The 23,149-nt window shown below is 39.9% G+C and overlaps 1 protein-coding gene across 1 annotated transcript; it reads right to left on the bottom strand.

Moving 5' to 3' along the window:
• Positions 1 to 20,043: 20,043 nt before the first annotated feature.
• On the bottom strand, positions 20,044 to 22,773 carry LOC115186442 (zinc finger protein 180-like). Its single transcript, XM_029746070.1, has 3 exons — positions 22,692 to 22,773; positions 20,837 to 21,749; positions 20,044 to 20,074 (listed from the first exon to the last, which is right to left on the bottom strand). Exons 1-3 carry the CDS (start codon positions 22,771 to 22,773, stop codon positions 20,044 to 20,046), a joined length of 1,026 nt encoding a protein of 341 aa, XP_029601930.1.
• Positions 22,774 to 23,149: the final 376 nt, after the last annotated feature.

A 23,149-nucleotide genomic window follows, 5' to 3' on the forward strand; every position in this document is an offset into this window, starting at 1 on the left:
GTTGAAGACTTAAATCCCTCCCTAACCATGAGGAGAACTTTTTTTTGACAGATTCAGTTACAGGGTTCAAATTAAGATCATTCACAGCCTTAAGATTTTTAGTGATCTTTACACCGAGGTAGGTTAGATGTTACAATCTGCTGGATTGACAGCTCCTTTCAAAACAAATATCTCACATTTGGAAAGATTTAAAACCAAACCTGAGATTTTGGAGAACTGCTTCACGATATCCAATGCTGATCTAGCTTGAGACACATTTTTCAAAAAAAGTGAGGTGTCATCCGCCAGTTGGGATATCTTGATCTCTCTGGCCTGGAATGTAATGCCTTCAAATTGACTTTCATGAACTAATGAGCATAGCATTTCAGATACTAACAAAAATAAAAAAGGTGAAATTGGACAACCTTGTCGTATTCCTTTGTAAATGTTTAACCTCGAGGATGTTCCATGACAGAGTTTGATACAGCTATTGCCACCATTATACAGAGTTCTAATAGCATCAACAAAAAACGACCAAATTTCAAATGCTTAAGACAATCAAAGATAAAATTGTGACTTACTGTATCAAATGCTTTCTGAAAATCCAAAAATAGGATAACAGGGAAGTCATCTAATAGATCACAATACTCAACCAAGTCTAACACCAGCCTGAGATTATTAGATATATGGCGCCCTTTCATAAACCCTGATTGACATTCATCAATCAGATCATTTAAGCAAGACTTTAATCTTTTTGCAAAGATTAAGGCTATAATTTTGTAGTCGTTATTTAGGAGTGTGATTGGACACCAATTATCAATACTTAGGAGATCCTTGTGTGGTTTAGGTATAAGAGTAATAACCCCTTGCTTCAGAGAGGCAGGTAGTTCTCCCTTCTTTATAGCCTCCTTAAAGGTTTCAAGTAAAAAAGGTGCTATTTCTTCAAAGAAGGTTTTGTAAAATTCAGAGGTTAATCCATCACAACCTGGAGATTTGTTATTTTTTAACTGAGCAACCCCATACTGGATGTCCATAATGGATAAATCTTGGCAACAAGACTGATTGAGTTCTTCACTAATCGAATTAACATTCTCTATAGAATCAAGGAGATCCTTAGAGTCACTCAAATTGTTATCTAAGGAGTAAAGATTTCATAAAATTTAGTGGTAAATTCTGATAACAACTCTCTATCCTCAGTGGTAACCCCATTAATCTTAAGTTTCCGAAGTGTGTTGAGTTCCCCTCTCCTCTTCTCCAAATTAAAAAAGTATCTACTGTTCTTTTCACCTTTTTCAAGCCATTGTTTTCTAGATCTTATGAAAGCTCCTCTAGCCTTTTCCTCATACAATGTATCTAGTTGATTCTGTAAATCATTCAATTTAGCTTTCTCATTAAGATCAAGATGCTCAATCTCTGTGATATCGGCAATTGTCTTAGAGAGTTCAGCTACCTCACATCTCCTTCTTAAAGCAAGCCGTTTTCCATAAGTAATACAGGCTGAGCGGATTTTAAATTTCAGCAGTTCCCAATATTTCCCATAATCTGCATTAGATGTAGCTAAACTCCAGTAAACAGAGATTAGATTCTTAATCACATTTTTTAAATCATCATGCAATAACAATGAGTTATTTAGTTTCCAATAACCAGCAGAGTATTTCTTACCATCATTACTGCACATTCTTACAGTCAACCATATGACTTTATGATCCGTCAGGACTGCAGGCAGTATTTTTACCTCTACAGTGTTGGGCACAAGACTAGAGGTTATCACCCACAAATCAATTCTTGATTGTAAGGAACGATCTCTATTACTCCATGTGTATTGTATCTCTCCAGGGTTTTTTACTCTTCATATGTCAATTAAGTCCAGGCTTTGGCAGAAATTCACCAACTTGTTCACACCAATGTTAGGCCTATGAGGCAATCTATCAGTCTCATTAGAATAAACCATATTAAAATCTCCACCAACTATTATCTGACTGGATGGAAATTTTCTCAGAAGATTTTTAAGAATTTCTTCAATTTCCTCTAGAAGTAAGTTATTTGGAGGACTAGAACAGGATCCATATATATTACACAACACAAATAATCTGTCCATGTGGTTGATGACCGCTACTAGCCAATGTCCATTGGAGTCCATTTGAGTAAACAAAAATTTCCCTTTGAAATTGTGTGCTAAAATTGCAACCCCAGCTGAATAATTTGTCCCGTGGGCCAAAAAAATGTCACTGCCCCACTGATTTTTCCAATAATTATAGTCCTCTTTGCATGAATGTGTTTCTTGAACGAATACAAGATCTGCGTTGCAGTCCTTACAAAACAGAAAAAAGCTTTTCTCTTCAACAGGTTACGTATCCACCTGGCATTGATTGACATAAACTTTAAGTCCATATCTATAGAATAGAAAGAAAAATCCTATGCAATCTCAACTTTACCCTCTATAAAAAGTTGCTTCATATATGTATTAACAGAAGTCTTAACTTGTAAAACAGTAACACCATAATTCAGAACTAGAACGCTCAGTTTGCAGTGGGGAAGGAACTACCTTGTAAACCTACCGACAGAACAAATCACCCCGGTCGTATTTCTTTACCGTTGGCGAAAAAGGTTCTGATTCCCCTGTAGTATCCACCGTTTCCTGTTGTACGAGAGGCCACAATTTTGCCTTTGCTGCCTTGTCTGCTGCAGTCAAGTCCTCACCGAATCTAAGTTCTCTTTCTTTCAGAAAGGTGCTTTCCTTTGCTTTCTTCCAAACTGCATCTCTCGCTGTGCGAAAAGCAAACTGGATGATGATCGATCGGCTGACGATGGCATCTTGTTTCTTCCCAATACGATGAGCGACATCCACAGCCATATCCATATATCCATCGGGGAAGTCCGGTGCCACACGGTTACAGATGTTTCTTACTACGCGCTTCACATTCTCATCCTGGTCCTCGGGGACACCGTAAAGCCGTAGCCCCCACCTTCTCCGGTATCGCTCTGCTTCCGATAAGCGCTCTTGCATGTCTGCGATGGTCTTCTCCTGAGCAGTGCATTTCTCAGACGTAGCAGTGTTTGCAAGTTTAAGCTCTTCGATACTCTTGTATGCATGATTCAGAGAGGTCTCGAGGTCAACTATTTTTGATGTGTTTTCGCGTATCATTTTCTCCAGACCGTCGGCTCTTTCGTTTACAGCATCGATTATGTTGACCTGCAGTTCGCGCAAAGACAATTCTTTATATGTCTTTTTGGGTGCAGGACTATTGACTGCATTTTCAGAATCAACCGAATGTCCAGAATCCATTTCTTCTCCTGAGGAGTCAGGTGGCGGTTTTTCTCCAGTGTATGAGTGCTCAGCTAGCAACTGCCTTCTCCTCCCTTTGCTCTTTCGCACATTTTTTCCTTCCATTTCTCAAAGTTTTGAATCAAATTATCGGTCAACTAAGCGTTGTTCTCTATTGTGTTTACTATAAGCCAAGTTCCGTTACATTTAAGTAAGTTTGAGAGGGATAAAAGTTAAGGTTACTCGGAGCAAGCTGAAATCTCGTCTGCACTCGCCGCCATCTTCCAGACGTCTTCTCCTACACTTTAACTTGTTGTCTGAAAATAAAATATACATTTTACTGAACTGCGTTACCCACTCCAGTCAGCAGATGGCGGTCTGGGAATTTAAGGCGATGCTGTTGGTGTGACGTATAATGTAGTGGACGGAACTCTTCTTTCAACATCAGCAACAGTTCGTCAGACACCACGGTGGCTTGTAGACAAAATAGCCGAACCAATAAAGCTCTTTAGACGCTTTAGTGTATATTAGCAACTGTGTTTTAAAACCCACTACTGTCGTCTAGTTAGTTATCCGTTTTAATTTCATATTTACGGTGTTGTTGTTATTAGTCAGCTAGCGGGCTGGTTGAGTTAGCATTAGCCTAGCTAGCTAACATCTCCGACCATGAGTTCACTAAGCTACTCTCCTCCTGCTAAAGAAGAGGAGGTCTGCTGGACGGAGAAAGAAGCTCTCGTCAAAGAGGAGGAGGAAGAGAAGGATGTTACAATACAAAAACAAGTAAAGGGTGAGGCTGTTACCGTGAAAGAAGAAGAGAAAGACGTTACAGTTAAAGAAGAGAAAGATACGTTCAGAGTGAAAGATGAGGAGGATGTTACAGTAAAAGAAGAGGAGGATGGAGTGAAAGAGGAGGAGGAGGAGATGACTGTTACATCCAAAAAGGAGGTGGAAGAAGAGGAGGAAAATGGATATCTGGGCCCGGTTTCCCAAACGCATCTTAAGGCATCCAATGGTTCTAACGGTGAACTTAGCAATAAGATGGTTTTGAGAAACCATTCCCTGATTAACACTAGTAAGTACTGTCTTAAATACAGAGGCACAAACTCTGCAGTTGTTTAACTGATGTTTGGTGTTAAAGGGGAAATCTGCAATAGCTACATCCATATTTAGACTTTTAAATTATTCATTTATAGCCATTGATTCTTGAAGAATATAACACATGCCTCATGAGCTTAGTTCAACTGTTGTACCCCATCAGAACCCCAAATAAGCTTTTTTTACTCCAATGTTATAAACAATGTAAATCAACACTGTATAGCCTCAATATGGTTAAAACTATAATGTTGATATCATGGATGGTCAGTCCTTGCATCCATAGGTCTGTCTATGAATTTGAAAGTAGTTAAATTTCTCCAACCCCATCATCTTAATACCAAAACAGTGTTTGAACTGCAGATTGGTTGATTGATTGCTCTGTGGGTTTTTAAACAGAAACAAAATGGCTGCCCAGAGACTTGGTTTGGTAAACATCTGAGGGATGGGGGCTGGAGAAATGTAACCACTCTCAAATTCATAGAGAAAGCTATTGTAGCAACCTTCAGGCTATCCCCTGAATTCACTACACTATGAATACAAAGACTGGTCATCCATGAGGTCAAAAGTATTGTTTTTAACAGAATTCTAGGCTATATAGTATATTCTAGATTTCATCCATGATGTCATAATGATAGTTTAACCAGGTTTCTAGGCTATATAGTATAGAGGTCGACCGATTATGATTTTTCAACACCGATACCGATTATTGGAGGACCAAAAAGGTCCGATACCGATTAATCTGGCAATTTTTTTTTTTAAATTTTTTTTTTAATATATTTATTTATTTGTAATAATGACAATTACAACAATACTGAATGAGCAGTTATTTTAACTTAATACATCAATAAAATCAATTTAGCCTCAAATAAATAATGAAACATGTTCAATTTGGTTTAAATAATGCAAAAACAAAGTGTTGGAGAAGAAAGTAAAAGTGCTATATGTGCCATGTAAAAAAGCTAATGTTTAAGTTCCTTGCTCAGAACATATGAAAGCTGGTGGTTCCTTTTAACATGAGTCTTCAATATTCCCAGGTAAGATGTTTTAGGTTGTAGTTATTATAGGACTATTTCTCTCTATACGATTTGTATTTCATATACCTTTGACCATTGGATGTTCTTATAGGCACTTTAGTATTGCCAGTGTAGCAATATAGCTTCCGTCCCTCTCCTCGCTCCTACATGGGCTCGAACCAGGAACACAGCGACAACAGCCACCCTCGAAGCAGCGTTACCCATGTAGAGGAAGGGAAAAAACTACTCCAAGTCTCAGAGCGAGTGACGTTTGAAACGCTATTAGCGCGCACCCGGCCAACTAGCTAGCCATTTCATATCAGTTACATCAGCCTAATCTTGGGAGTTGACAGGCTTGAAGTCATAAACAGCGCAATGCATTGCGAAGGGCTGCTGGCAAAACGCACGAAAGTGCTATTTTGAATGAACGCTTACGAGCCTGCTGGTGCCTACCATCGCTCAGTCAGACTGCTCTATCAAATCATAGACTTAATTATAACATAATAACACACAGAAACACGAGCCTTAGGTGATTAATATGGTCGAATCCGGAAACTATCATCTCGAAAACAAAACGTTATTCCTGTTACATTGCACAACCTTCAGTGTTATGTCATAATTACGTAAAATTCTGGCAAATTAGTTCGCAACGAGCCAGGCGGCCCAAACTGTTGCATATACACTGACTCTGCGTGCAATGAACGCAAAATGACACAATTTCACCTGGTTAATATTGCCTGCTAACCTGGATTTTTTTAGCTAAATATGCAGGTTTAAAAATATATACTTCTGTGTATTGATTTTAAGAAAGGCATTGATGTTTATGGTTAGGTACAGTCGTGCAACGATTGTGCTTTTTTCGCAAATGCGCTTTTGTTAAATCATCCCCGTTTGGCGAAGTCTGCTGTCTTTGTTAGGAAGAAATAGTCTTAACAGTTCGCAACGAGCCAGGAGGCCCAAACTGCTGCATATATCTTGACTCTGTTTGCAAGAGAAGTGACACATTTTCCCTAGTTAAAAGAAATTCATGTTAGCAGGCAATATTAACTAAATATGCAGGTTTAAAAATATATACTTGTGTATTGATTTTAAGAAAGGCATTGATGTTTATGGTTGGAGCAACGTGTACCTAAGCGATTATATGCAACACAGGACAGGCAAGATAAACTAGTAATATCATCAACCATGTGTAGTTAACTAGTGATTATGATTGATTGATTGTTTTTTAAAAGATAAGTTTAATGCTAGCTAGCAACTTACCGTAGCTACTTACTGCATTCGCGTAACCTCGGGGAGTGCAATGTAAAGCAGGTGGTTAGAGCGTTGGACTAGTTAACCGTAAGGTTGCAAGATTGAATCCCTGAGCTGACAAAGTAAAAATCTGTCGTTCTGCCCCTGAACAAGGCAGTTAACCCACCGTTCCTATGCCGTCATTGTAAATAAGAATGTGTTCTTAATTAACTGACTTGCCTAGTTAAATAAAGGTTACATATAAATAGTGTTTCATGACAAACCGTTTTCTACAAATCCGTCAAGGGACCAACTTTGAGAAGGTTTTAAAACAAAGGTTTCAAACCAATTCATGAATGTAATTGAATCTAGGTATGTTTCGCCTTTAACATAATGGCATGAAAAAAATTCGCTGAATATTATAAAATGACTTATCAACACCTGTAACAATTTGCCTCCAAAGGAAAACTACACTGGCAGTTATAGAATATACTATATATCCTAGAAACCTGGTTAAACTATCATTATGACATCATGGATGAATTCTAGAATATACTATATAGCCTAGAAACCTGGTTAAACCATCATTATGACATCATGGATGAATTCTAGAATATACTATATAGCCTAGAAACCTGGTTAAACTATCATTATGACATCATGGATGAATTCTAGAATATACACTATATAGCCTAGAAACCTGGTTAAACTATCATTATAACATCATAGATGAATTCTATTATATACTATATTAGAGGTCGACCGATTAATCGGAATGGCCGATTAATTAGGACCGATTTCAAGTTTTCATAACAATCAGAAATCGGTATTTTTGGACGCCGATTTGGCCGATTTAAAAAAATAAAATAATAATAATAATTATACATATATATATAATTATTTTTATTTTTTTGACCTTTATTTAACTAAGCAAGTCAGTTAAGAAGAAATTATTATTTACAATGACTGCCTACCCCGGACGACAGAGGGCCAATTGGGCGCCGCCCTATGGAACTCCCAATCATGGCCGGTTGTGATACAGCCTGGATTTGAACCAGGGTGTCTAGTGACGCCTCAAGCACTGAGATGCAGTGGCCGCTGCGCCACTCGGGAGCCCCAAAATCATGTTCAAGTGCTGTCCCCAACTAAAATACATCTTGGTCAACCAAGTCATCTGTTCTTTCAGTCAGAGTGCCAATTTGTCTGACCATTTCTACCAATCTGTGTGCCAGTTATGATTTTCAGTTGCACATTTTTGTGGAACAGTTTCATTTCATTTATAATACACTGCTCAAAAAAATAAAGGGAACACTTAAACAACACAATGTAACTCCAAGTCAATCACACTTCTGTGAAATCAAACTGTCCACTTAGGAAGCAACACTGATTGACAATACATTTCACATGCTGTTGTGCAAATGGAATAGACAACATTGGACACGTTACAACGGTAACTGTTTAGACATTGCGCTATTCCCATTTAGCAAAATGTAATTCAAAAGACGTTGAAAATAAGACTATGCCAGATGTCCAATATATGTTCGGTTGTAGTTGAAAGTGAAAGTTGAAAAGAGGTCTTTTCTGGTCGTTTTTTCAATGACTTGAAAACAGCTTCATTTCAACGTACTTGCAGCCTATACACATGGACGCAGTATAATAAATTGATCTATAATCAATTTTATTAACAATCCTACATCACTCCAGTATTTCTTTACAACATTCAAGTGCTAATTGTCTTTATTCCACTACTGAAGAAGCATGACTCAAATCACCTCATATTTCAAACATCCAGCCTGACAAGAGATACGTTTTATTATTTCATGCCTCACCCTTAAGTTAATTATTGCCAATACATATTAACAAAGGGGTGTACATTTGGTTTGATATTTAATATTTACAATTCATGTAACATTTAGTAATCATAATTATTTATGCAACCAACTGACAATTTTTGGGTACAATTATATTGACATTGTTGCCCTGCTTTTATAATATCAGGGTTCATTCTCAGATGTGCCAACCCAAATGTACTAGAGCATGACAATGGGGACTGGGCCCGATCCAACAACATGCCTATCGAAATATTGCAGGAGTTTGCTCTTGAAATCAGACATGACTAATACAATTTGATTTGATTTTTGTTTGGGCTTGTTCCAACGGGACGAGAGTTCTAGAAGCTAGTGAGTTTTAGGAAGACGAGAGTTCTAGAAGCTAGTGAGTTTTAGGATTCTATAGAAGAAAAATGAGAAAAATTATATGATTGTATATTATTATTTAGAAGTACGTGTTTTTTGTTGTTTTTAATTGTTGACAGCCAGTAGACACCATGTTTATATTGGTGAAGGTGAATCATTGTAGTTGATTATAATGTGAAATGGAAGTTGTTTTCTGTTGGTGGTGAGCAAACTTGTCCAACAAAAATATAGGATATATTTGTTGTCATAAGGGGGAAGGTGTTACAGGCTTTGGTTTTTCCATTTATGTTTTGAGGTTGGACTTTAGCACGTCTAGCCCGTCAGCACGTCTAGCTCGTTAGCACGTCTAGCTCGTTAGCACGTCTAGCTCGTTAGCACGTCTAGCTCGTTAGCAGGTAGGACGCACTGATTGGTGTCACCTCGTTAGTCAGTATGTGTTACACCTGTGCTGGCTTGTCCATCTCGTTAGTGGGAAGGTATTTCACCTGAGCTGGTCCAGGTTCTATTTAAGAGTGTCTGGCCCAGTGCTCCAGTTGTCTTGATACATGTGGAGAGTCAACACCTTTAGTTGCTCCACCTTTTTGGTTTGCTTCCTGTCTTTAAGTTTGGTGTGGGTTTTTCTTTTGTTTTCCTCTTCTTGGGCAGATTTAGTGGGTCTCATGGTGGGTGTCTTTTAGGTCCCAGTTGTTGTTACTAGTCAACTTTCAGTGGACACAGAGCAAAACTGAAACATTATGTTATAATACTTTTATTGCATCAAATGGTTGTTTTATGCAACAGAATAGACGGTTCTTATAACTATTGTGTCTGTGTGTTCTACTGAGGATGGGCCTCTGGGAGAAAACACTGACAGGAGATTTACAATGTCTTTTGGGTGATAAAACCTAAAGAGACCGCATTCCAGAACATGAGTTAATGTATCTGTTCTATATGTTACCAGGGAGAGATGACCTCAGGGCCAGACCCTGGTCTCTACACAAAGAGTACTGTTTTTACAGCAGATACTGTCTGGTCTCTACACACCCCAGAGCCAGACCCTGGTCTCTACCCAGGGAGAGATGACCCCAGGGCCAGACCCTGGTCTCTACACAGAGTACTGTTTTTACAGCAGATACTGTCTGCTGAGAATTATAAGTATCTTTCATACAAATCTTAACCTTGTGACCCGTTCTATACATCTGTTGTTGGTCATGTAGGTTGAAAGGGGTGTATCTTGGCTGTAAAATACCTTTGTACTTTTGTATCGTGGCTCTCAACGAATCATCTGGGGGTGATTCGTCGACCAGCCATCATTATCGTAGAGCACTCAATTGATTCACGTTATATGTGTGTGTTGTATTGACCTGCTCCCGTATTAATAAGTGAATAAAGATTTAGTTTTAGAATAACTCTAACTTGTGTGATAAATTTGTCTCAATTGATGTTAAAGAAATTAACCACCACATTTGGCGATGGGGATGTGAATCTTCACTTGGCTCATTTACCTGGGTAAATGACCTGGCTCCTGACGACCTGGGTAAATGACCTGGCTCCTGATGACCTGGGTAAATGACCTGACTCCTGATGACCTGGGTAAATGACCTGACTCCTGACGACCTGGGTAAATGGCCTGGCTCCTGACGACCTGGGTAAATGACCTGGCTCCTGACGACCTGGGTAAATGACCTGGCTCCTGATGACCTGGGTAAATGACCTGACTCCTGATGACCTGGGTAAATGACCTGGCTCCTGACGACCTGGGTAAATGACCTGGCTCCTGATGACCTGGGTAAATGACCTGGCTCCTGACGACCTGGGTAAATGACCTGATGACCTGGATAAATGACCTGACTCCTGACGACCTGGGTAAATGACCTGGCTCCTGATGACCTGGGTAAATGACCTGGCTCCTGATGACCTGGGTAAATGACCTGATGACCTGGGTAAATGACCTGGCTCCTGACGACCTGGGTCAATGACCTGGCTCCTGATGACCTGGGTCAATGACCTGGCTCCTGATGACCTGGGTAAATGGTGCACGAGAGATCACTCTAACTTGGGATCTCAGGGAGACTTCGGGAACGGAGCAGATGAACCCACCTTTGATCTGAGTGGATACCACGACTCAAACCTAATTTTTTTTAAATAATGAGGTGAGCGAAACACGCAAAGTGGAGATTTTAGAAAATCCTCGTAGGCTCTGAGTGTGTATTCCTGTGTGAGGGGGGGCACCTTGGAGGTGTAAACAGGGCCCAGTCAGGAGGCTCTGAGTGTGTATTCCTGTGTGGAGGTGTAAACAGGGCCCAATCAGCTATCTGTGTGAACTGGATGAAAACTAGAATCTGTGTTTACTAGTTAAGACCATTTATGATATAGTGTAAGATAGTAAGGTGCACCTGTAATTGTTTTAAACCTGTAATTGTTTTAAACCTGGACCCCATTTTAGAAGTATTGAAAGATGTAAATGTATGAGTTTCATTATCCTAGGAACTAACCATGAGATAGAAATGTGAAAATATTCCTGCAGGTTAAAATATTGTTGAAAAACAACCAATTGATTAGGTATGTTTGGGAATAGCATTGTGTGACTTTGATATGAGAGTTGTGTGACTGTGATAGAGTTGTGTGACTGGTATGAGAGTTGTGTGACTGTGATATGAGAGTTGTGTGACTGTGATATGAGAGATGTGTGACTGTGATATGAGAGTTGTGACTGTGATATGAGAGTTGTGACTGTGATATGAGAGTTGTGTGACTGTGATATGAGAGTTGTGACTGTGATATGAGAGTTGTGACTGTGATATGAGAGTTGTGTGACTGTGATATGAGAGTTGTGTGACTGATATGAGAGTTGTGTGACTGTGATATGAGAGTTGTGTGACTGATATGAGAGTTGTGTGACTGTGATATGAGAGTTGTGTGACTGATTTGAGAGTTGTGTAACTGTGGTATGAGAGTTGTGTGACTGATTTGAGAGTTGTGTAACTGTGGTATGAGAGTTGTGTGACTGTGATATGAGAGTTGTGTGACTGTGATATGAGAGTTGTGTGACTGTGATATGAGAGTTGTGTGACTGTGATATGAGAGTTGTGTGACTGTGATATGAGAGTTGTGACTGTGATATGAGAGTTGTGTGACTGTGATATGAGAGTTGTGACTGTGATATGAGAGTTGTGTGACTGTGATATGAGAGTTGTGTGACTGTGATATGAGAGTTGTGTGACTGATATGAGAGTTGTGTGACTGTGATATGAGAGTTGTGTGACTGATATGAGAGTTGTGTGACTGTGATATGAGAGTTGTGTGACTGATTTGAGAGTTGTGTAACTGTGGTATGAGAGTTGTGTGACTGATTTGAGAGTTGTGTGACTGTGATATGAGAGTTGTGTGACTGTGATATGAGAGTTGTGTGACTGTGATATGAGAGTTGTGTGACTGTGATATGAGAGTTGTGACAGTGGAAATGAGTCTTAATCTGACGTCTTGATAGTAACGTATAGAAATATGCTTAATCAGATGATTGAAATTTGGATAATAAGAGGGATGATATTTTAGAAAGCAGAGGAAGGTCTATAGTTCCTGGGAGGCTTGATTTTGCCGTGGTCTCTGGGAGGTTAGAGAACCGTTGAGGATCCCATGGTCATTGTCTGGGAAACAAACGAATATGTATTGTTCTGCTGGGAGTATGTTTGGAGAGCTGCTTCGTAGCTGTGAAGAGTCCTTGAAAAAGCAAATGGAATGGTTGTCGTGACTACCTGAGAATTTCTTAAGTTTTATATGGATTCTGTGAAAATATGATGAATTGTATGTGTGTATAATGATTAGTAGAGATTTGATGAAGTAATACTGGGAATATAATTAGATACAATTTAAACAACCCATATGTAGACGAACGTAGGTTTTGAGTTGGTATCTTTAATTGATCATTTGATAAAGATGAGGTTTAAGCATTATTAAACAGTCTACAAAGTCTGGGCAGTTGGATGAAACTATAAAACGCTTATTGGACTTTCTCCATCCGGGTACTACATTTGAAATAAAACTGCCCTTAAGGCCGATTTATTGAATAAACTTTTTTCCATAAAGTTAGAGTGAGCCAAGGTAACTATGTAAATGTCTCTCGGACAAGGTGACTTTTATCAATATACACTCTAAAAAGTCAAGGTTCCTGGAGTATCCTGTAGGGGTTCTTCAAATTGAAACTGTGGGGGAACCCCTATAAGTTATTTGAAGAACATTTTGTGGGAACCTATAAGTTCTCCAAAGAACCCCTTATCATGGTTCCTCAAAGAACCTTTTGGGGTTCATTTTTTAAACTCCCTGTCCACGCTCCCTCCGTTATAAAAACATATTTTAATAATAACAATATTGACAATATTGATTTAAATAATTCATTGTTTATTTAGTGGCACCACAAATGTGAATTAATATTTACAAAACAATTTACCAAACAAAACACATTACCAAAATTGCAACATTTCTGCAGACATGTCAGACCATAATAAATAATACATTTACTTTGTATAGTGATTTTCATGACATATAAAAAAATATATAAATAATGATGTACAATAAAAACAACATTAAAAATGAATCATAGGTAAACTAACAACATTGTAGACTTGATGCTAAATACAGATGTTTCAGCTTTAGTGTGTATATCGTATCCACTTAGTTATATTAGGAAGTTTTCCATCTTTATGACCGGCCCTGGTAACTTCACCCCAACTTCTCTGATCCCCAGAACACAGTAACTTAACAACATAACTGTTTTTCTGACATTTTGGGGAAATTTTAAGGGAAAATAAAAATCCAGTCGTAGCAGAGCCCCAAGTCCCATGGGGACGTCCTCGGGGGTCTGGATGTTCTCCCCATCAAAGGCCAGCGGGATTTCACTCTCATGGTGAAATGGATTTCCACCGATGTGCAGTAAAGGACTGAAGAGCGGTGAAATCTGTGTCAACAAAAGGAAGAAAAGATTAATACACATACAATTAACAAAGAACATAACAAATGTTCAGCTGTAGTTTTATATAAGCATGAACACCTATGTTTATGAAGAAACAGATGATTGGTGCATAGGCATACCTTGTCACGGACATAAAGGCCACTCGGGTCCTCATTGAAGAGGTTGGGCAAGAGCAGAATCGCTGCTGTGGTCTCCAGTCCTAGTAAAGTAAAGCAATGATCTTACTACACTTGCTAATTTCATTACAAAATACATTAGAGAAAGGGAAGGAATAAGAGCAAATCCCTCTTCTGTATTGTCCTTCAGGGACTGTCAAAATAGCAGGATGATGTCCTCACCCCTGCCTCGCCTCTCTACCTCTGATAGTCCTTGAATTATCTTTTTGTCTATATCCATTCCATGGACCTGATTCATTTCTGAGAAGATCTGAAAAGATAATTTGCACACATTTGTACGCTAATAGATTTCAGTTTGTATTGACTGCTATGTAGATTAAATGTACACTTCAAATGCAGCTGTCCTACAACATATCTGTACCTTCTTCTTGAAAATGTGTCAAAGTCTAACAAGCATTAATATATATCTAAGTCGCTCTGGACAAGAGCTTCTGCTAAATGACGTAAATGTAAATGTACTACATCAATATTTAAAGATAAATGGCATTGACATACAATGGAATGTAAAATAGATGAACATATTGGAGAAAGCACTAGCCAATACAGTACTGCCATACAGTAACAGTACTGCCATACAGGCCTAATATCACATTTCAAGATATCTTTGTACACAAATTGTTCAATATTTTATCAGGCTGACTTGAAAGATTATATGCAACATTTTGCTGCGTGGCAATACTGTGTTTGGATTCTGAAGGGCATTTATACAAAAGAGGTAGTCTAGACACTGTAGTAATACCATTATGCATTTGAATCCCATCTACAGCTACCATATAAGATATTAATTTCCCTCCACAAGGGGGCGGACATGTAACGTTTCCAAAATGGGATAGTATTGTTCATGTAACGTTTCCAAAATGGGATAGTATTGTACATGTAACGTTTCCAAAATGGGATAGTATTGTCCATGTAATGTTTCCAAAATGGGATAGTATTGTACATGTAACGTTTCCAAAATGGGATAGTATTGTACATGTAACGTTATGCCCCCTTGTGAGTTAATAGTATTGCATGCTGTAGCAGGCTATATAAAGAGGAAGACCTCCATTGACGATTCAGTTTGTTGTAACATCTCGTCTGGACAGGTCACCGTCCTTAGTTAGTTAGTTAGTTAGTTAGTTAGTTAGTTAACGAAGCTAACGTTAGCTAGTTCATTATCACAAAAGTGAGAACTGCTCTAGATTGGAAACTTACGTTAATGAGTGTAAAGCCATGTTGGCTTTATGGAAACGATGTACAATATATGGGAAAGAATATAGTTGAGGAAATAATCCAAACCTAGTTGTGCCTAGTTAGGACATAACGTTAACTAGCTAACGGTACTGTACTGTAGCTCATACAAAGCCGACGGTCAAACCCGGCTTTCTAATATTTACCTTCATTAACTATAGTAACGTTATGGAAGATATTCACAGAAAACCATCATTGTCTTCGTTATTCATTATTAGTATGTTAAATTATTTCGAGACATATTCAGAGCCAAACATCAACCCAACTTAACCTTTTTAACTGTTGTCGCATCCAAACTTGTCACCATCGTTTTCAGTTGTAATTGCGAAGTTCCCGGAAGAAGTCCAGCAACAACGGAGGTTCCTCGATGAACCCACCTTCTAACAAGTTCTTTGAAGAACCTTTTTGGGCTGTTTTTCATTGACCAAGAACCCTACGGTTCTTAGGGGATCTGAGAACAACTCCAGTTGAACCCTTCATTTTTCGAGTATAGTCGGCTCTATTTACTCTCAGATTCAAACATGATGATTAGCATCAACGATCAAGTCAGCTGCTGCTCCAATACAGTATGAGGTGAGATGGTGAACTGATGTTGAACTGGGCAGTCAGCTGCTGCTGCTCCAATACAGTATGAGGTGAGACGGTGAACTGATTTTGAACTGGGCAGTCAGCTGCTGCTGCTCCAATACAGTATGAGGTGAGACGGTGAACTGATGTTGAACTGGGCAGTCAGCTGCTGCTGCTCCAATACAGTATGAGGTGAGACGGTGAACTGATGTTGAACTGGGCAGTCAGCTGCTGCTGCTCCAATACAGTATGAGGTGAGACGGTGAACCGATGTTGAACCGGGCAGTCAGCTGCTGCTGCTCCAATACAGTATGAGGTGAGACGGTGAACTTATGTTGAACCGGGCAGTCAGCTGCTGCTGCTCCAATACAGTATGAGGTGAGACGGTGAACTGATGTTGAACCGGGCAGTCAGCTGCTGCTGCTCCAATACAGTATGTGGTGAGGCGGTGAACTGATGTTGAACCGGGCAGTCAGCTGCTGCTGCTCCAATACAGTATGAGGTGAGACGGTGAACTGATGTTGAACCGGACAGTCAGCTGCTGCTGCTCCAATACAGTATGAGGTGAGGCGGTGAACTGATGTTGAACCGGGCAGTCAGCTGCTCCAATACAGTATGAGGTGAGACGGTGAACTGATGTTGAACCGGGCAGTCAGCTGCTCCAATACAGTATGAGGTGAGACGGTGAACTGATGTTGAACTGGGCAGTCAGCTGCTGCTGCTCCAATACAGTATGAGGTGAGACGGTGAACTGATGTTGAATTACACCTCTGTTGCTAGGCAGAACTTTAGTCACATGAGTTCTTCCTCACTTCACCTGACCTGACCTCAGCCTAAATTCCTCACTCCTCCCCACCTCACGGCTGTCCTGTTGACTTGATCCAGACTGTGGCCCTTCTCCTCCCCACCTCACGGCTGTCCTGTTGACTTGTTCCAGACTGTGGCCCTTCTCCTCCCCACCTCACAGCTGTCCTGTTGACTTGTTCCAGACTGTGGCCCTTCTCCTCCCCACCTCACGGCTGTCCTGTTGACTTGTTCCAGACTGTGGCCCTTCTCCTTCCAGAGGATCCCTGACGTCTAACAATAACACATTCTGACAGAATGTAAACGTTCTACATTCCCCTCAAACAGTGACATGAATAAGGATATTTCATATTTTCAAGTTCAGAACCCATCACCTGCTATGTAAAAGAGACAGAAGAATGCACAATGGTCAGTGCTATCTGGGATCCTTGGGACATCCCTACCCTAAACCCTAACCTTAACCCCTACCTTAACCATTTTAAATGTCAACTTCAACGGGCTAGGGACGTCCCAAGGATGTATCTCTACCTGAAAATACATGATCTAAGTGATTGATAGTTGGTATTCAGCAGTCATAAAGCCTTATTTACTTTAATGAACTACTAAAATAGTGATTTTGTCAGACAGCATAGACAGCAGCTCTACACTTTATTGAGTGACTGATCCATTCATCCTTCCATCCCTCCTCAGCCTTCCTCTCCTCTGAAGACCCAGTGAGGGTGGAGCTCAGTCAGAGAGCTGTTGAGGGACTGGTTAGGAAGAACACTTCTACAGCCAGAGAGGTGTAAGGTCACACATGGTTTAGATGGTAAATATTTATGTCCCCTTAGCGGTTCATCACCTCAGCAAAAGGTAATATGTTCCATCATCCATGTTTATTTACATTAGTGCAAATTGTCCACTGAAATTGGTGTAATTTCTTACCCCTTTTGGCTGTATGAAAGTTAATTTCCCCTCAGGCACACATTTGTTCTTTGTTAATATGAAGGTAATTTGTGTAAAACGTATTTTTCCCCTCATTCACCCCATCTCTTTACATTGCTTATTTATATTCAGTGGCCTGACTGCATCCAGACTATGTCAAAAGCCCATCCTGGTAGATCTGAACCTAATGCAGCTTGGAGTGATCGGATGACAGAAGTCACATTTAGGTGCCAGGTGTAACTGAGGCCATAGATGCTCCATATCCATTACTTTGAGTGTTTTATATAATATGACTAAATGTGTTTCTGTGTTGCAGGGGCAGTCAAGTAATGGAACAGCAAGGCCACAGAACATGACATAATCAGAGCTGTGGGAGACCACCTCAAGCCCCTGGTAGAGCCGGGGGTGGTGTTTACCACTCCACCACGCCTTCAGCAGGCTGGAAAGGTGGGAATGATCCATTTGTTTGTTTCAGTTTTCAGTAGTTGAATCATTTTCAACATAATATCCTCTGATGTATTGTTGAGTTCAACATTTTTCATTTTCAACAAATGAACTGGGTTGGTTGAAAAGTGATACTAAACATGCATACCATTTGCACTATTTTGACATTGGAAGATATACTGAATTTATACTTTTTCATACTAAGATGGACCAATATGTGTTGCTTTTGCACATATTTGTTAATTGGTTTTGCAAGAGTATGTTGATTGTCGGTCATTGGGTTAATTTGTTTTGCAATATGTTCAAATCAAATCAAGCTTTATTTATACAGCACATTTCAGACATGGATGCAACACAATGGTTTCACAGGGGAGAAAAACTAATATTTAGTACACAACAAACATAAGAGGATAAAAAAGTAAATTAACATCTTAAAGACTAATTGGCACCCTAAGGAAATTCCGTTGATTAAAATATTAATTGGATGCAATGTCCAACCCAAACTACAAGCTTGTTTTATAGGAGGGGCTCTGAAAGACACTATGAGGGTGTCCACTGAAAGTTGACTAGTAACAACAACTGGGACCTAAAAGACACCCACCATGAGACCCACTAAATCTGCCCAAGAAGAGGAAAACAAAAGAAAAACCCACACCAAACTTAAAGACAGGAAGCAAACCAAAAAGGTGGAGCAACTAAAGGTGTTGACTCTCCACATGTATCAAGACAACTGGAGCACTGGGCCAGACACTCTTAAATAGAACCTGGACCAGCTCAGGTGAAACACCTTCCCACTAACGAGATGGACAAGCCAGCACAGGTGTAACACATACTGACTAACGAGGTGACACCAATCAGTGTGTCCTACGTGCTAACGAGCTAGATGTGCTAACGAGCTAGACGTGCTAACGAGCTAGACGGGCTAACGAGCTAACGAGCTAGACGTGCTAACGAGCTAGACGTGCTAACGAGCTAACGAGCTAGACGTGCTAACGAGCTAGACGTGCTAAAGTCCAACCTCAAAACATAAATGGAAAAACCAAAGCCTGTAACACCTTCCCCTTTAAGACAACAAATATATCCTACATTTCTTTAGGACAAGTTTGCTCACCACCAACAGAAAACAACTTCCATTTCACATTATAATCAACTACAATGCTTCACCTTCACCAATATAAACATGGTGTCTACTGGATGTCAACAATTAAAAACATGAAAAAAACACGTATTTAAATAATAATATACAATAGTATTATTTTTTTCTCCTTTTTCTTTATATAGAATCCTAAAACTCACAAGCTTCTAGAACTCTCGTCTTCCTAAAACTCACTAGCTTCTAGAACTCTCGTCTTCCTAAAAGTCACTAGCTTCTAGAACTCTAGTCTTCCTAAAACCCACTAGCTTCTAGAACTCTCATCTTCCTAAAACTCACTAGCTTCTAGATCTCTCGTCCCCTTGGAACGAGCCCAAACGAAACTCAAATGAAATTGTATTAGTCATGTCTGATTTCAAGAGCAAACTCCTGCAATATCCGTAGTAACGTTCCACCTCACTGCAGAGCTTCTCTCTCTTTTCAGGGTTCACTAGATAGGCATGTTGTTGGATCGGGGCCCAGTCCCCAATGTCATGCTCTAGTACATTTGGGTTGGCACATCTGAGAATGAACCCTGATATTCTAAAAGCAGGGCAGCAATGTCAATATAATTGTACCCAAAAATGGTCAGTTGATTGCATAAATAATTATGATTACTAAACGTTACATGAATTGTAAATATGAAAAGCAAATGAACACTTTGTTAATATTTATTGGCAATAATTAACTTAAGGGTGAGGCATGAAATAATAAAACGTATCTTTTGTCAGGCTGGATGTTTGAAATATGAGGTGATTTGAGTCATGCTTCTTCAGTAGTGGAATAAAGACAATTAGCACTTGAATGTTGTCAAGAAATGCTGGAGTGATGTAGGATTGTTAATAAAATTAATTATAGACCAATTTATTATACTGCGACCATGTGTATAGGCTGTAAGTACATTGAAATTAAATCACTGATATCGATTAGGGGGGAAATCAGGCTGTACGTGCTGTTGAAACTTTCACAACTAAAAATAAACACATGGAAATGGGAGACATCTTTTACCTCACTGGTTAGAGGACAACCTGCAGAAGACAGTCAGCTACATTTTGAGTTTGTGTCCCCAACACTAAGAGAAACACAACACTTATTTGTCATCACTTATATCGCGCGAGAGAGGGAGTACATCCTGTTAAAACTAACAGCTCAAAAACCACACGGAATCTGGGAATAATGTGTACATCACTGGTTAGAGGACAATTTGTAGAAAACAGCCAGATACATTTTGAATTGTTGCATTTTGATTCCAGTGGGTCACCAACGTGGTAAGTGTAACAACTCTTTTTTTGTTAGTCACTTTTTTGTTAAATCACATAAATAGTACTCTTCCATTTCAGAGTCTGGATTTTCCCCCTGAGGATAATATCCATATCATGTTGAAATCAATAGAACAGGGGACACACGTTTAGGGTTCTACATTGTGACATCATTAAAATACTCCTTCTACAATGTTAAAACATTCTACATTGTGACATTAATTCATTGAAATCATGAAACAACTCATTCATGTATTTTCTGATGTTTGATCAGATGTCTTTTACCGGAGAATCTCTGGTCACAGCTATAAGATTTCTCTCCTGTGTGTGTTCTCTTGTGTACTGTCAGACCGCTAGATGAAACAAAACTCTTCCCACATTGACCACAGCTATACGGTTTCTCTCCTGTGTACAGTCTCCTGTGTGTACTCTCCTATGTACAGTCTCCTGTGTGTACTCTCCTGTGTACAGTCAGCTTCCCAGATTGACCAAAACTCTTCCCACAATGATCACAGCTAAAATACTATTCTCCTGTGTGTGTTCTCTGGTGTTGAGTCAGAGCGCTAGATGCAGCAAAACTCTTTCCACATTGAGCACAGCTATAAGGTTTCTCTCCTGTATGTATTCTCTCATGTTTTTTAAGGTCTGCTGACTGGGTGCATCTCTTCCCACATTGAGCACAGCTATAAGGTTTCTCTCCGGTGTGTGTTTTCTGGTGTACAGTCAGCTGCCCAGATTGACCAAAACTCTTCCCACATTGATCACAGCTATAGGGTTTCTCTCCTGTGTGTATTCTTTGGTGTTGAGTCAGATTGCTAGATGCAGCAAAACTCTTCCCACATTGATCACAGCTATAAGGTTTCTCTCCTGTGTGTGTTCTCTGGTGTAACGTCAGCTGGCCAGATTGAACAAAAGTCTTCCCGCATTGACCACAGCTATAAGATTTCTCTCCTGTGTGTGTTCTCTGGTGTGAAGTCAACTGGCAAGATTGACCAAAACTCTTCCCACATTGATAACAGCTATAAGATTTCTCTCCTGTGTGTATTCTCTGGTGTAGAGTCAGATTGCTAGATGCAGCAAAACTCTTCCCACATTGATCACAGCTATATAGTTTCTCTCCTGTGTGTATTCTCTGGTGTTTAGTCAGACTGCTAGATGCAGAAAAACTCTTCCCACATTGATCACAGCTATATGGTTTCTCTCCTGTGTGTATTCTCTGGTGTTGAGTCAGATTGCTAGATGCAGCAAAACTCTTCCCACATTGATCACAGCTATAAGGTTTCTCTCCTGTGTGTGTTCTCTGGTGTAATGTCAGCTGGCCAGATTGAATAAAAGTCTTCCTGCATTGACCACAGCTATAAGATTTCTCTCCTGAGTGTGTTCTCTGGTGTAAAGTCAGCTGGCCAGATGTAGTAAAACTCTTCCCACATTGAGCACAGCTATAAGGTTTCTCTCCCGTGTGTATTCTCTGGTGTGACTTTAAATGTCCTGAAGAAACAAAACTCTTCCCACAGTCAGAGCAGCGGTGAGTTCTCTTCCCTGTGGATCTCTGAGGATTTTTCTTGAGGTGTTCTAATGTGGAGAGACTCTTCTCTGCCTTGTCAGCATCATGAGGTTGTTGAGGCTCCTTAGAGGACCCACGATAGTCACGTCTCTCTCCTGTGTGAACAACAAAGTCAGACAGATGGTTAAAGGCCCGCAACAGCGGTAATCCACTGTAAAAGTGATGCCAACAGCGTAGCCATGATGTAGCCATGCAATTGACATCTGTAATGAATGTAATGATTATTTGACAATTGTCTTAAAATTAGCAAGAATAGTCATATTTTAGTAGTAACATCGATGATTGTAGGCTAGAAGAAAGTTAAAGTTGCTGAAATCCTAAGCAGTGTGCCAGACGACTTTTGGTCTCCAATACAGGCCCCTTTCTGTGTTTAATAAAATTGCAGCACGAGGGCAATGCGCACACAATTTGATTGCAGAAACACCTCCCTGCTAATAAGGAAACCAATAGTTTTTCACAATGTATTCTGAATGTGAATGGGGGAAAACTCAGGGGAGTAACCTCCATTTCCAGGTTGCGTATGAGTGCATTTCACACTACTTTGGATTATAATTGTAAGGCTTGTTTGAATGTCCTGCTCAATGTAATGTTTGTGTCATCATCGCAAATCAACCGCTTGGTAACGCTTTTAACTCAGAAATGGCTCCGGAGGAGATGGCTGCCGTTTTACGGTCTCCTAACCAATTGTGCTATTATGTTTTCTTTCGCGATATTGGTAAATTATTTTGTACAAAATGTTTCTGCAACCGTATCTTACTGCAGAAAAGAGCTTCTGGATATCAGGACAGTGATCACTCACCTCGGATTAGACAAAGATTTTTTCAACAACAACAACAAGCAGGACTCACACGATATTCTCCAAACACCCCACAGGGCCGACATCCCAATTATTCGCAAAAGGAAGCGACGCAGAGGACGAAGAGCCGAATGCCTCGTCCGGACCCGCATAAGGCGAGTAGGAAAGCTGCCATTACCGTCAATATTACTCGCCAACGTGCAATCCTTGGACAATAAACTAGACAAGGTACGTTCACGAATATCCTACCCAACGGGACATCAACAACTGTAATATCCTATGTTTCACAGAATCGTGGCTGAATGACGACATGGATATTCAGCTAGCGTGATACACGCTGCACCGGCAGGATAGAACAGCACACTCCGGTAAGACGAGGGGGGTCGGTCTGTGCATATTTGTAAACAACAGCTGGTGCATGAAATCTAAGGAAGTCTCTAGATTTTGCTCGCCTGAAGTAGAGTATATTGTGATAAATTGCAGGCCACACTACTTGCCTAGAGAGTTCTCAGCTATACTTTTCGTGGC

Source organism: Salmo trutta, unplaced genomic scaffold, assembly GCF_901001165.1.
Source record: "Salmo trutta unplaced genomic scaffold, fSalTru1.1, whole genome shotgun sequence".
In the NCBI taxonomy this organism is placed as follows: Eukaryota; Metazoa; Chordata; class Actinopteri; order Salmoniformes; family Salmonidae; genus Salmo; species Salmo trutta.